Genomic DNA, 15,573 nt, shown 5'->3' on the forward strand with positions numbered 1-15,573 from the left:
TTGATAGTGACAGCCTGGATTCTAAACCTACTTCTATTCTTGACATGCAGAATGAGGTAATTTCCCCTCCCTGCTGTCGGTCACCCAGGCTCCCCTCCAGGGAGGACAGGCAGTGCCCCACCTGCTTCACTTAGAACCACTCCCTGTACCTGTTGTCCCATGTCCCAGAGGTCTAGGCCTGGATTCTCCCCGTGCCTCACCCTCTTTGGCTAGGCCATGTATGTATCATCTGTAGAATGGGGAAGACTACACCCAGGAAAGGTGTCCTGCTCTGCAGACACTGCCCCCTTTATATCCCATGTAGCCACTGTCTTCATTGTGGTGACCTGCCCTGTGCTGGGCACTGGGTAACTCGGCTCTCAGATTATTCATCTGCCCTGCATCCTCTCCGCTGGCTTGTTCTCAGCCTCCATTTCTCTTCTTTTTCCAGGGAAAACTGTTGCTGTACTGCCCAGACCTTTAGCACTAGACTTCAGTCTCCCTTTCCTCTCGGAGCTCTTCCACATTACAAGACCACCTAGCACATACACACCTGGAGGATCTGAGCATAGGCAGGAAAAAATAAGTCTCCATCAGCTATGGTGGCATATTCTTGTAGCCCAGGCTAGGAAAGAGGGCAGAGGGAGGAGAATCACAAGTTGGAGGCTAGCCTGGGCCACAGAGCCAGGTCCTGCCTTCAAACACATGCACATGTATGCACACACACCATGCTATGTACATATGCACACGTGTGTGCATGCACAACACATAATGTAATGAATTACTCGTAGTTCACCAATAGTTTCTTCTCTGATCCAATGACTCACTGGAGAAGAATAGTCTCCAATTCTCTTACCTGGTCACAAGATGGCTACAAGGGCCAACAATGTGCACATAAGCACTCTGACAAATGTGAATTCTGACAGAGGAGACCCACCACTATTGTTAGCCTAAGAGCATCAGATCTATCACCCTCACCTGCATAGTCGATCCAAAGAGAGGACTGAGTCATGTGCTCCTCTTTGGCCCCTCCCTATTTGTCCTTACACTGCAAGCTGCATACTGTATTATAATCACCCCTTCTCACACAGCAACAGTATTTAACTCATTTCAGAACAAGCAGAGGTCAAGGATCCTGGAAACAGCGTTACCAGTGACTGTCGGATGTGTGAAGAAACAGGAATGAACGAGACAAGGTTTGGTTTTGTTTGCTAACTGCTGGTAGGAACACTTGATGGGACAGCAGTCTTATATCAGTCAGAACAGCGGCCATCCCATCCCGAGCCCACAGTGGAGGCAGCTGAGTCCCAGCCCTGCCCTGCCCGGCACTCACCGGTACGGCTCCATGGTGCGCATGGCGTAGAACAACGCCTCCTCCAGCATCCCCAGGTTGATGCAGGCATCCATGGCACAGTCGAGCACCTTCAGCTGGTAGATGTTGATGTCGGGAAGCCGGTCGGAATTGCTGTTTATGATTGCCTGGCACAGGGCCAGAACCTGCTCCCACTCTGTTATTAACTTAGTTAAGGCCTCATTGTCTTCATCAAGAAAACACAGAAGTGAACAGAGCCGTCTAAAGCATGAAGAGCTTCCAGGCATGGGAGGGAGGAGGCTCCCATTATTTTGCACAGAAGGGCAGCCTGGAAAACGTACTTGAGAGACAAAAACCCATTCAAGTGACATCTTAGCAAAATAAATTCTGTTTAACCAACAATCGGTTCTCTAACCCAGCCTGTACTTTAGCAGAATTAAAATTCCCAAAGAAACAAACAATCCTTCCTCACCCTTGTATATCTTTCCTTTCAACTTAGTTGAGAAATGAGCGAAGGTGTTTATTAAACCGGACTGGAGTTTTTAGTTCAGCTTCCAATTGTTTACTGTGGAATTATTTCTGTTTAAAGAATCCCTCGGGAGAAAGGGGAAGCATGCACTTGCTTCTGACTCATCCGAGTGCCGGGTACGCATGCAGCCCAACCTACACCAGTGCACAGGCCTGCGGCTGGTGCAGCTGTCTGAAGAAACACATTTGTTTGTTATAAAACAAGGCGAGCCAAACCTATACTTAACTGAATACATGTATTCTTACTTGAAACCCAAACACTGAAAGAAAATATTAAAGTCTGGGTGTGATGGTGCACACCTTTAATCCCAGCACTTGGTAGGCAGGGGTAGTTGGTCGTTCTAGGCCAGTGTGGCCTACAGAGTGAGTTCTAGGACAGCTAGGACTACGTAGAGAGACAGAAAGACAGACAGAAAGAAAGAAAGAAAGATCAGAGGGAGGGAGGGAGGGAGGGAGGGAGGGAGGGAGGAAAAACTGCAGGGACAAAGATGGAGAAGAGCCTGAGGAAAAAGAGGTCCAGTGACAGGCCCAAATTGGTACCTAACACGACTACTGATGCTATGATGTACTTACAGACAGGAGTCTAGGATGGCTGCCCTCTGAGAGGCCCTACCAACAGCTAACTGAGACAAAAGTAGATACTTATACCCAACCAATGGACAGAAGCTGGGGACCCCTGTGGTTGAACTAGGAAAAGGCTGGAAGATGCTAAGGAGGAGGGTGACCCCATAGGAGGACTAGCAGTCTCAACCAACCTGGACTCCTGAGATCTCTCAAATACTGAGTCACCAACCAGGCAGCACACACTAGCTGGACTGAGGCCCCCAACACATACATACACAGCAGAGGACTGCCTGGTCTGGCCTTAATAAAGATGGATGGATAGATAGATAGATAGATAGATAGATAGATAGAAATTATTAAGAAGAGTTATTTAAGTGTTCCTTGAAGAAGGAAAAATGCTGTCTCAAGAACAAGGAGACCCACTGCTTAGTAGCTCTGACTTTCTGATTAACCATGTGCCAATTAACGCAGTAATGAATTTTGTGAGGCTTCGGTGATATTCCATTCCCCATGAGCTGCTCCATGTTTCCCAGAGTGGCCTTAGACCACTGGTTTCACTAACCCATCTGTCTCAGTGTCCTGAGTAGCTGGGCCTACAGGGGTGTGGTATCTGGTCTAGCTTCCATCCTTACCTTTGCAGACTGAAACTCCATCCTCTTAGAGAGGCAGCTGGAGTCCTGGAGATGTGGAGATGCCTCCACTGGAGGCGCGTGTGTGCACGTGCGGGACTCAGCTGGGGTCATCACACTCTGCCACCCTGTTGTGTTGACCCTGGGCGTCTCCCTGCCCTCTCCCACCACTACTCTGCTTTGATGTTAGAAATCCACTTGGGGAAAACATTCTAAGACTCAAACTACAGAAGAAATGGTACAGAGAGCCTCATCTTCGATTAAGCTTGGTTCAAATCTCAGCTAGTTCCACCCTCCGTCAGAGTTGGAGCTTTGAGACAGTCAAATGCTTTGAGGTAGGCTGAAAATAAAATGCCCGTCTCAGTAAAAATCAAATAAAACAATGAGTCCTAAAATGAAGGGAAATTTTTTCTTGTCCTCTCATGAGCTAGGTGGAGTTCTCAGGTGTCATGGATACGGCAGGAAAGTGTACAGAGCACATGGCAGAGATGTGCCTTCCTCTTTCCTTCCGGTCACAACACCTGAGCCTGACAAGCTGAAGAGTAGAGGAATGGAAGACTGAGTCATTTCTCCTCCGTCCCATGCACTTTCCCTAAATTTTGACTCAGGCCCTCTTCATCAGTGTCCTAACACAGCAACCTCACCCTGTGGCCTGTGTACACCCTGAGCCCATGGGTGCACAGCTCCTTCAATCCTCTCCACTGCTGGTGCCTGCAGAGCCCTGATCCTGAAACACCAACAGTGGCACCTTTTAGCGACCAAGCCACACCTGGGAACCAGGAATGTAAGCAGCTCCCAGGAGAGACATTTCCTCTCAGCTGAGGCACACCACCTTACTCCAGAGCGCCATTTCCTTAGGGAGAATTTCAAGCTGAGGGCCCTTTATGTCACCTCTTAGGGTGAGTCCTGGCTTGGATCCCAGAAGGGGTTCGTGTACTGAAGACAGTGATTTGAAGTTATTGACAGTTGGTGATTTTCCTTTGTATGTGTGTGACACGGACGTTTCAAGTTTGCTGAACGAATCCCCTAGAGGTTGGGGGAAAGCGGTTTCTTAGGCAATACGCTGATTTTGAAACAGATTGCCGTGCTAACCTCTGTGGCTTTTCATTCCAGGATTAGATGTTTGACAAACTGTCAGGAGGAATGGCTGTCTCTTACACAATGCCAGACATTTCTGTGGCAAGGCTTGAGCCTTGTTGTAACATCGCTTGCTGGATCCCCATTGTTACTTGTCTTCTCATTTCCATAATGTGCTCTGTCTCATCAAGAGGATGAGGTGGGGTGCCTTGCAAGTGGAAACCAGATGTGATAATCTGTACTCACTCATAGGAATGAATCTAACCCCCCCCTCACCACCCCAAGCAGCAAAGGACTTCATGCCAACCTCCCTCCACATTGTTGGAAACCATCTCCTGGCAAACAAGGTGAGACTTCTCATGTATACGGCTCCAGGGAGTCCAGAGGGAGGAAGAATTTTAGCTACAAGTCTCTCCCTAAGTTAATGCAGTCATAGATCTGCTCAGATTTAGCCTTGCCACCTGTGGCATCTACTATAACTGCTCATCTTTTGAGGTGCTGAGCTCTGAGCTGAAGGGAGCAGAGTGCAGGATGGGGGCTTTCTTTCAAATGCTCCAAATGACTATAGGAGGGTGGGGACAGACAGATAGACAGACATGGGAATGAAGTCGCTTGAGAATTAGCTCAGCTTCTTAAGACAGGATGCCAGAGCAAGGTCTGTGAACATCTAGCGATGCTATTCTGCCTAGCATCATTCTGGGCCGCTTTGTATAAAAACTAACCCTGTGCCCATTCCTGCTAGCTTCTTTCCTCATGGGTGGCATGCTGGCCAGCACCAGCATCACATCATGTCACCTTCTGTGTATCGTCACGTTTCTTCCTGCTGAGATGCTCTCCCTCATGGCTTGCCAAAAGTCCCACTCACCTCCCCAGATACAGTACAGCTATCACCTCCTTTAAAAAGCCTTAATCCCTGTCTCTGTCTTTATCTTTCTCCCTCTCCTCTCTCCCCCCTCCCTGTATATATGTATATGTATGTTCACCAAAGTCTGTATTGCATTATTCTGTTTTGCATGATTAAAATGAACTATCTGATGCAAAATACAATATGAAGCAAAGACAGGCTTGTGAGTTATGGAGGTTCAAGTCCAAGTTTAAGGGGCCCCATTGATTTGGCCTCTGGTGAGGGCACCAGAGGGCAGTGGTGGGAGTGGGTGTCAGAATAAGCGTTCCCATTTCAAGCCTGGAAGCAGAGAGAGGCACAGATGAGGTCCCCTTAAAAGCATTCTCCCAATGACCTCACAGGAGGCTGTTGTGGATTTAGGTTAACACTTGTATTATGTTAATTGGATTCCCAAACCTCAGGAGAATCCCGCCCATGCTGAGGGTCCCTGAGCCCAGTTGGTTCTGATTGTTAAATAATGGCTGCCCCATGGCTGGGCAGGGAGACAGAGGTGGGACTTTGGGACTAGTGGGCAAGGGGACTGGAGAGAAGAAGGAGGATTTAGAATCAGCATCCTGGGAAAGGAGTAAGGTCCAGGGTTGAGAGCTGCAAAAGAGAGGTATATCAATCATTCAAGAGCTAGGGAGGAGCAGGCCCAGCACCCCCCGCCCCCACTGGGTCTAGGACAGCAAAGATGGAATATAGACTTTAGTAAGTAATAATTCAGGAATATCGAAGGAGAAAATGTGCTAGCCTCTTGGAGGTTTGGGAGTGGCCCCACCATTGAACTGCTTAGAGCATATTAAAATATAAAGCTGTGTATGTGTCTTTCATTCGGGAATCCAGGACACTGGAGCGGGTACTGAGGAACATGGGCTGCTGCCACTGGGTGATAATCACCCACGGCCACAGTGGGTCTCACCTCTTCAGCGTCAGCCATAGTCCTCACTAGAGGCACCCTGGGATTCTGACACGTGGATCTCTGAGAGCTATTCATCTGAACCACAGCACTTAGTGATTGGCATAATCACCATCCCACTGTGGGGGAGGTGTGAAGGCTAGGCTGTGCCTTGTCATTTCTGCCTCTATCACAAGGTGGATGAGGACCACCCAGATACCTGGCAGAATCAGTTTCTATGTAAGTCTCTTCCAGGTGAGACGGAAAGGCTTCAGGGTCTGCTATGGCCTGACTTCTGCTGTGCAGGACCTCAGAGAACAAGACTCCATGGCAGAACAGCGACTTCGAGTCTATGAATGCCAACCCAGAGCCAAATGTTTTTCCCGTAGCTTCCATCAAGCTGACAGGTGAAGTTTCAGATTCCTCCTTAATTCTGTTCCATTCCTCATAACGAATTTAATTTCTCTACAGGCCGACTTATTAAAGCCATACCCAGGCTGAATGACTATGAGAGTCTACATAGGATCAGCCCTGTGCTACCTCCTTTCTTATTTTATATTCTAAATTTCTAAGACTACAGCCCAAGATCACAGTTGCCTCTGGAGAGTTAGAACATACTCATACACTTTATTAAATTTCGCTATTTACCAAGGCAATAGGGTCCTTTCCTGTGTTCAGCTGCCAAGTTTTATGCAGATTTATGTCCTTCAACTTCTTGCCCCAAATAGAAGACTTTCTATACACTCTTGTTCAAGTTCATCTTCTGGAATTCAATAGCCATTTAAATGGCCAAGGATCTACTGAGCTCTTGATTCTACTGTCTCTCCTCTGTTTCCCTTCCATCTCTACACATGCTTGGAAAGTCACTTTGAAGTACTGAATCAAAGGCACAGGAGACAGAGCCCCCCCCCAGAGTGGCGTTTGTATCATTTGATCATCGAGTAAGATGCCTAGATCCGCTAGTATCCAAATATCCTGACTACTTCTTTTCAAACCCTCTAATGAAATCTAGATGCAAACTTTACATCTTGTAGTAAATCCATACAGCAGCCTAGACATGGCATCCTTCTTTTCTATTTCTTATTAATCAACTATAAGTTCATTGCTCAGACTCTTTAACAAACTCACCTAGCTACTGATTTCTGTAACTCACAATTAAGAGGAGAGCCGCTCACCTACCTATCTTCTCTGTCCTTCACGATTCTCTAACATTACTGATTGGGTAGCTTACTTGCAGATTTCGTTCCTGCCTGGTCAGCCCAAAGTGTCTGATGAGCCTCTGGTGATCATTTCATAGTTTAAAGTTTCTTCCGTACCTGCAGTTCCCCATCACACTTGTGTCCACTCGGAATCCTCTAAGGACAGTGCCTTCTGCCTGTTGCAGCCTCTGCCTGTCGGAATCCTGCTCCTGATTTGGGAGTCCCTTTACACAGTAAGGTGCCGTCCGTCCAGGAATCCTAGACAATGCCATCACATGCTCTCTCTCTTGGCTCTGAACTTTGACCTATTTGCACTCCTTATCATTTATGCTGAGAAAGTGTATATCTGAGAACCCCACCACTGCTGTTCCCTGGCTGGTTTGTAGGTCTGAGGGTCAGCGGTGTTAAATGATAAGGATTCACACATTCCTTTCCAGAGACTAGAGAGGTTATAGGTGGAAGGGGGGGAGGGGTCTATGAGTTTTACCTTTTGCCCACAGAGGAAAACAAAACACCTACAACTTACCTCCCTACCATTAGTATACTAATAGTACAGCTACTATTAGTAAGGTAAGCAATCAGTGGTATTACTGGGCCATACTATTAACTGGTGATACAGTTTTTGTAGAGCATCAGTGCTGACCTTACTGCAGTCTTCCTGGGCAGCTCCCCAGCACTGGACCACTCCCCACACTACTTTCAGACCTTGCTCTGGGTCCACGGACTCTGAACTTCCAGCAAAGCAGCAGCCACCACTGCAGCTCAGCCTGCAGGTGAAAGGATACTCCAGTGCGCCTTCAGCTCTTCGATTTTCTTCAGAGACTCTTGAACCTCCTTCCATATTTGCTCGTCACCCGTTAGCATGTCAGCATCCTGCTCGAGCCAAATGGGGAGACGGGCGAAGAAGACAAATGGCCCAATTAAAACACGGGCAAAGTATTTGAACAGACATCTCTCCAAGAAAGACAAACAGATGGCCTACAAGCACATGAAAACGCACTCAGCATCATTAATCATTAGGGAAATTCAATTCAAAACCACAGTGAGATGCCACCTCCTGCCCAGCAACACAGCTCAGACTTGCTACTGAGAAGCAAGGAACAGGAGGTGTCATTAGGGATGCTGAGGGGCTGGAGGCCGATGCTCCACAGGTGGAATGTACAGTGAGTGGCATGGCTTTGAAAAATGGGCTTCTCAGCTCCTCAAACAGTTGACCTATTTGTGTTTCTTACCATGATGCCAAGAAAATGTGTGATGAAGCACCCACACTGTTGATGTCTCCTGGCCTGTTTGCTATGAAGTTTCTAACAAACACAGAAACACCACATTACTAATAGCGTTATCGTCTCGGTTCTACTCCTAGGCTGGCAACCACGAAAAATGAGAACATATTCAACAAAAATGTGTGCACAAATATCCATGATAGCTAAAAAGGATGCAGCTGAAATATCCATTGTCTGATGATGGGCAGATAAAGACAGTATGACAGAATATTACTCATATTAAAATTAACAAAGTATTAGTGTATGCTGTAACATGGATGAACCTGAAAAACACTATTCTGAGTGAAAGGAGACAGTCATTTTGGGTTGGTGACATGGTTCAGTAGGTAAATGTAGATGTTGCCACACTTGATGACCCTGGGACCCATATGGGAGAAGGGGAGAACTGACCCTTAAGTTGCTCTCTAATCTCCTCCATAACATGCATTCTCATATTCATTTTCTCTCTCTCTCTCTCTCTCTCTCTCTCTCTCTCTCTCTCTCTCTCTCTCTCTCTCTCTCTCCCTCTCCCTCTCCCTCTCCCTCTCCCTCTCCCTCTCCCTCTCTCTCTCTCTTTCTCTCAAATAAAAATATAATAAAAGACTCTTAAAAGACATGATTCCATTAATATGAAATGCCCAGACTGGGAAATCCATAGAGACAGAAGGCAAACTGGTGATTGATTGGGGCAAAGGCAATTGAGGGAACTGGGGAGTGACTGCTAATGGCTGGGATTCCTTCAGGCATAGTAAGAATGCTCTAAAACTGACCATGACACTGGCTGTACAACTCTACCAAGAGACTAAAACCCACTGATCTATATGTTGTAAACCCAGTGAACAGAACAATATGTGAGTTATACGTCAATATGCCTGTTTTTAGGGAAGAGTAAGAGAGACTTTTAAAATAAAGCTGTCATTGGGGCGGGGGGAGGCTGGATGGCCAAGTGGTTAAGAACATTGCTGTTCTTCTAAAGGACTTTAGCTTGGTTTCCATCACCTACGCTGGATGGCTCATAACCACTGTAACTCCAACCCTGGGTGACGCAGTACCCTCTTCTAAACGCTAAGGACACCAGGACTCACAGATGTACACAACTTCACATGGTCACATACACACATAATTTAAAATAAAAAATTTTTTTTCTTCCAAGAGCTTCTATTTGTTAGGAAATTGTACAGCAACCCAAGCATGGATTATCAGCACAGCTAAGATGAAGAAAGGCAAGTCTGCTACACTCATATGGACCAATCCAGACATTCACAAAAACATTATGGAGAAGCAAATATCTTAACATTATTTTTTTTTCATATTTTAATGATTTTTTAAATATAAAAAAATGAAGGAAAAAATTCATTAAGATGGTGGGCTATCATTTATTAAATGTGTGCTCTTAGTGCATGAGCACCTACCTCAGCTGCACATGGGATCTTGTTCTCCTGGTCTTCACTGCTTTCAGGGTTTGTTTTCCTGACCCTAACACCCACATCATGTGTATCTTCCTACTGGCAACACAGAATTTACTCCCACAACGGTTCTCACAGGGATTGGTCTGTCCCTGGGGAGGCACATTGAGAGTCTCCAGGAAGGAGCTGGCCCTTCACCTTGACTATCTATCCATGTTTCCAGCTTGTCAATGTGCCCCCAGCATGCAGCTGAGTGTTGTGTTCCAGGTAGGTATGGGGCACTGTGCTATATGACCAATACTGTCCTAATTCATCTTCATACAGCTCTTACATAGGCAAGGCCATCCCTGGTGTATTCATGGGTGGGGTGTGGACACAGTCTACACCCTGGACCAGACAGTGAAGTCCTCCTGGTCTTTAAGATACTAGAAAGCAATTATAAAAGCAACAGGAAGAATGTCCGGTGTCACTGTCCACCCCCAACCCCTGCCAGCCCAGTACTACATGGAGAAAGTTTTGAGTCTGAAACTCGACTCAGAAAACAAACAAATAAAAACACAAAACCAAAACCAAACCTAAACAACAAAAAAATTAAACCACACAAAATAACAGAAGCAAAGCTTAAGCCGTCTGATCCCCAAAAGGCTGTGTTTGCATCGTGTGCTCCCCACCAATCCCACTGTGGCCTCTCTGGCATGCTCAACAAGTTGTCACTTCCTTACATCATCCAACAGAGTGGGCACTTGTCACTTGTGACTATTCCAATTTAAGTTGCTTAAAACCACATGCAGCAAAATGCCCAGCTCCTCAGCTGTACTCGCCACCTTTCAAGAGCCTGTAGCCCACTGGACAGCACACTGGACAGTGCTATACCCACAGGATGTCTTGCAGGACAGTGCTGCTGCAAAGAAGCCAATCAGAGGATAGCACACCTCAGACACCACTCGATCCATCATTCAGTATCCACACTGCTCTGCCTGGTGTCCAGGAGGAGCTATCCAGGATGCTGAGTCATGGCGAGAGAGTCAAGGTGAAGGGCCAGCATCTTCCTGGAGATGTGCCTCCCCAGGGACAGACCAATCCCTGTGAGAACCGCTGTGGGAGTAAGTTCTATGTTGCCAGTAGGAAGATACACATGATGTGGGTGTTAGGGTCAGGAAAAAAAACTGAAGGCAATGAAGACCAGGAGAGCAAGATCCCATGTGCAGCCAAGGTAGATGCTGTGCACACGGAAGTAAACACCATGTGTCTGTGAACCAGGGCTTTATCTGTTCTCTGTCTGTGCTATGTGCATGAGCAACAGAAGATGGCTTTGAAAAAGATTCCACATGCGGCTGGAGAGGTGGCTCAGTGGTTAAGAGCACTGACTACTCTTCCAGAGGTCCTGAGTTCAATTCCCAGCAACCACATGGTGGCTCACAACCATATGATGCCCTCTTCTGGTGTCTCTGAAGACAGCCACAGTGTACTCATAAACACAAAATAAATAAACAATTTTTTAAAAGAAAGAAAGAAAAAGACTCCACACATGTATAGGCAGACCCAGCTCTTCCTGTACACAGAAGGGAAGGAGGGAGCGAATCTCTGGGGAGAAATGCATGCCAGTCTCCCTCAGTGTTCCTGCTCTAAGTTCATGTTCATAAAGTCTCAGTTTGCCAGGCAGTGGTGGCACACGCCTTTAATCCTAGCACTTGGAAGGCAGAGGCAGGTGGATTTCTAAGTTCAAGGCCAACCTGGTCTACAGAGTGAGTTCCAAAACAGCCAGGGCTACACAGAGAAACCCTGTCCCGAACACCGCCTCCCCCCCCACCCCGGCTGCCAAAAAGAGTCTCAATTTGACCATCTCTTCCTCCCACTTCAGCTACCACAGTCACCCCTGATTAAATATGCCCATTTTATATTTATTAAATGGCAGTTCAAGTCCTAGGCTCTAAGGCAGTGGTTCTCAACCTTCCTAATGCTGCGACCCTTTAACATGTTCCTCATGGTAAACGTTGTGGTGACCCCCCAACCATAAAAATATTTTCATTGCTACTTCATAACTGTAATTTTGCTACTTTTATGAATCATAAGGAAAATATTTTTGGAGCTAGAGGTTTGTCAAAGGAATTATGACCCACAGGTTGAGAACTACTGCTCTAAAGAAAACATCTTGCTTGTCAATCCCTCTAGTGGACAGAACAGTAGATCTCAACCGGGATCCACATCCTGACTGCCCAGAAATGTGATACTAGATTACCTGGCAGAGGGCACTGAGCTGTAGATGGGATTGAGTTCTTTACAGATGATTATAAAACCACAAACTATTCCAGATTACCCAATATAATTATGGTAGCTTTTAAAGGTAGGAGAGAAAGGCTGAAGAGGAAGTCAGTGTGTGTGTGTGTGTGTGTGTGTGTGTGTGTGTGTGTGTATGTGTGTGTGTATGTGTGTGAGTGTGTGTAGGGTCAGTTTGAAGAGGCAGGAGGGGAAGTAACTTTTCACTTCTGCACATCTCAGCCCAATGGGAGCAGATGCTGGCTTTAAAGATGGCGACCTGAATGAGTCAAGGACTATAAATAGCCCCAGACACTAGAAAAGCAAGCAAGCAGACTCTCACTGTGGCCAGCGGGAAGGAAGGCAGCCTTGTGGATGGCTGCCTTGATTCTTGTGCAGAGAAACAGAGTCAGGCTTCTGACCTAGAGAAGTGTAAAATAAAAGTCTGTATTGTATTGTTCTAAGCCTCTCGGTTTGTGATGAGTAGAACCCAGCACACACATCTTCTAGACCTCTGGCTACTGCAGCTCTCTGCACACGGTCCTCCTTGATCCTGAAATTAATTAATTTGATCACTCATTAACTCTATTAACATGTAATGAGTGCCTACTAGGAACTGCTGTAATCACTGGGGTGGAGCAGAAAAACAAGTCAGCCAATCATGTTTATCCAGAAGAGATGAGAATGACAGACTGAGGGAGGAGGGTTGGGGTGGGGATGGGGTTTAAAGGATGTGTCCAGGGAAGGTCTTAGACAGAGGGCTGCAAAGGATGAAGGAGCAGCAGATAGGGGTCATAGAGAGAAGGACAGCAAGTTATAATGTGCTGAGGCAGGGGCAGGCCTAAGAGTGCACAGGGCAATGTGGCACTGAGCTTGTGGGCTGTAGTTTATGTGGATGTGTGTAAGCCATAGCTTAGTGTAAGTTTACTAAAGCCAAACACAGGTCTTCAGTTTCCTAAATCTAAACTCTTCTTTATCCTGTTCTCTCCCAAACACCTAGCACAGCGCTTCGAGCGGTACAGAGCCAGCCGGATGACCTGAAAGTGGATCTAGAAGAGGGAACGTGTACTTGGAAATTTCTAGATGTTGATGCCCCCAGCACACTTGTGGGATGTCCGTGCCCAGACAGTCCCGAAGCCTGAGGAACAGACACACACAGCTTCTATCCCTGACTGCCAAGGCAGGATTCGAGGCTGCTGGTCTATCTTTGCCTGTCTCCTGGGTTCGCTTCAAGGGTGAAACTTCTCTGTGAGTAGAAAATCTAAAGAATCTTCAACCATGATTCACTACTAGCATCTGAAAAACAGTAAGACAAACAAACAAAAAACAAAACTAACATGGACTCCAGACAAATCCAGTAGGTGTGCACAGGGTGGGTGAGAAAGCCATTTCCTGTGGGGATTACAACTAACTGTGACAACAGGAGCACAGCCGGCTAGCTGTGCTTGCTGGTTGACACTAAGCCTTTATTTACTTAACCAAAGCACACAGTCTCTGAAACCTGCTCTCAAGCATTTGATAACAGTGATGAGGGGACTTGGTGTCTGAGCTGGAGAAGGCCATGCTCACAGCTCAGGGCTGAATTTAACATCGCTGGAATGTTCCACTGTGGTCAATGTCTCTGCTCTCTGAGTACCTAACTCACTGCACTCCTATCTGCTCCTCACATCGGTGCCCACAGTGGCGTCTGCCTCATCTCTCCTAGCACCAGGCCACGGGACAACACTTCGGTTGTGTATGTACATAACAGAACTTTGGAATATAAACAGAAAAGCCAGTTAGGGAAGCAGAGCTTAAGCCTTTTCTTTTTTTCATTGTAGAAATATCAGAGAAAACTAATATGTTCATCTTCCAGATCCTGAAGTATGAAATCAATAAGCATACATCTACATTTCTATTTTTCCTTATCCAAACACATGAACAAAACTTTCAATCATTCTGGAAAACTTATCTAGGAAAGAGGAGACCCTGTTTTGAATTGTAGCTTTACTAATTAATATAAAAGGGCTGGAACAAGTGCCTCCCCATTTGCCCGTGGAAGATTGAAAAATTCTCATTTCATGTTTATATAGATTTGAAGTATTGAATGTATTACTATGGGCTAGAGACACAGCTCAACGGTGAAGAGTTTGCCTAGCTTGTGCATGGCCCTAGATTTCATACCCAGCACCGCAAAAGTAAACAGAACAAAACAAGTTTTCTATAAATGATAAAAGATAATTCAGAACACAAGCTGTAGGAGTCCCGAGAGTCTCAATGAGAGGTTGTCTATATTGAGTCAGTTTATGGGCATGTCTATGGGGTGGGGGGAGGGGTCATCCTGACTACTTTGATTGGTATGGGAAGATCCATCCCTACATATTGGCCACTTTCTTACAGAAGCCCAGATAAAGGATGGAAAAAAAGGGAGGGTAATTTTTTAATTTTTAAAAAATTTGTCTTTGTTGGCTTGGCCTTCACTAGTAGTGAGGTCATCTACGCTGCTGCTGCTGCTGCTGCCATTACTTACTCCTTCACTGATACTCGTACCAGCTTCTTCGGTTTCCAGGGTAAACAGAAGACCTGCAAGTTTCAGAAATCTTACAGGCCTTGTAGGCTGAGCAACTTTCAGGTTCTTGTCTCTGGTTCCTGAAAATCATTGCTGGGTGTGTCCAGCCATATAACATAAGCTAATTTAATCAACTATCTTTAAATATAAACAGTGATTTTATCAGGTTCTGGTCTACAGAACCCTGACTAATACAATTAGATCAGACTGGTCCGGGCACCCCCTAGGGCTAACCCATGAAATGTCCCCAGAAGCCTTCTTTTTCGTTACCCTTAGCATCCTGACCTGGTAACCATCTCCCACTGGACCATTCTGGAGACTGAGATGGCACAGAGTCAGCTGAGTCCTGCCCCTGGTAACCACTTTCCCACAGAGCTTGGGAAGCCTCAATATCCAGTCTTGAAGCTATCAGTAAAAATGTGGAAATAGCTAAGTGGGAGCTGACCTGAGAGCTGCCATCAGGTAAATCTGAGTATCCTTACTTCCTCCCTTCCCTCCTGACCACCCAAGTTCTTCATATTCCATCAAATCCATCAGTTATCCTATGAGCCTGTACTGGCTGGTTTTATGTGTCAACTTGACACAAGCTGGAGTTATTATAGGGAAAGGAGCCTCCCTTGAGAAAAATGCCTCCATGAGATCCAGCTGTAAGGCATTTTCTCAATTAGTGATCAAGGAAGGAGGGTCCAATGTGGGTGGTGCCATCCCTGGGCTGGTAGTCTTGGGTTCTATAAGAAAGCAAGCTAAGCAAGCCAGGGGAAGCAAGCCAGTAAGTAACATCCCTCCATGGCCTCTGCATCAGCTCCTGCTTCCTGACCTGCTTGAGCTCCTGTCCTGACTTCCTTTGGTGATGAACAGCAGTATGGAAGTGTAAGCTGAATAAACCCTTTCCTCTTCAACTTGCTTCTTTGTCATGATGTTTTGTGCACGAATACAAACCCTGATTAAGACAGTGCCCTGTGCCTTGTATCACCTCTGTGCCCTGCATCACCTATGTGCCCTGCATCACATTTGTGCCCTGCATCACCTATG

The 15,573-nt window shown here is 46.3% G+C and overlaps 1 protein-coding gene across 8 annotated transcripts in view; it reads right to left on the minus strand.

Moving 5' to 3' along the window:
- Smyd3 (SET and MYND domain containing 3) overlaps positions 1-15,573 on the minus strand; it is a 580,304-nt gene that overhangs the window by 97,110 nt on the left and 467,621 nt on the right. For all 8 annotated transcript variants that reach the window (XM_085843350.1, XM_021156846.3, XM_085843347.1 and 5 more), the window contains 2 exons: positions 7,855-7,942; positions 1,313-1,487 (listed from right to left, as the gene is read on the minus strand). In XM_085843350.1, the coding sequence (XP_085699476.1) occupies positions 1,313-1,487; positions 7,855-7,942 (263 nt within the window). The remainder of the gene's footprint in view (positions 1-1,312; positions 1,488-7,854; positions 7,943-15,573) is intronic.

The sequence above is a fragment of the Mus caroli genome, unplaced genomic scaffold (assembly GCF_978045245.1).
Source record: "Mus caroli unplaced genomic scaffold, Mus_caroli_1 scaffold_1, whole genome shotgun sequence".
NCBI classification, from domain to species: Eukaryota; Metazoa; Chordata; class Mammalia; order Rodentia; family Muridae; genus Mus; species Mus caroli.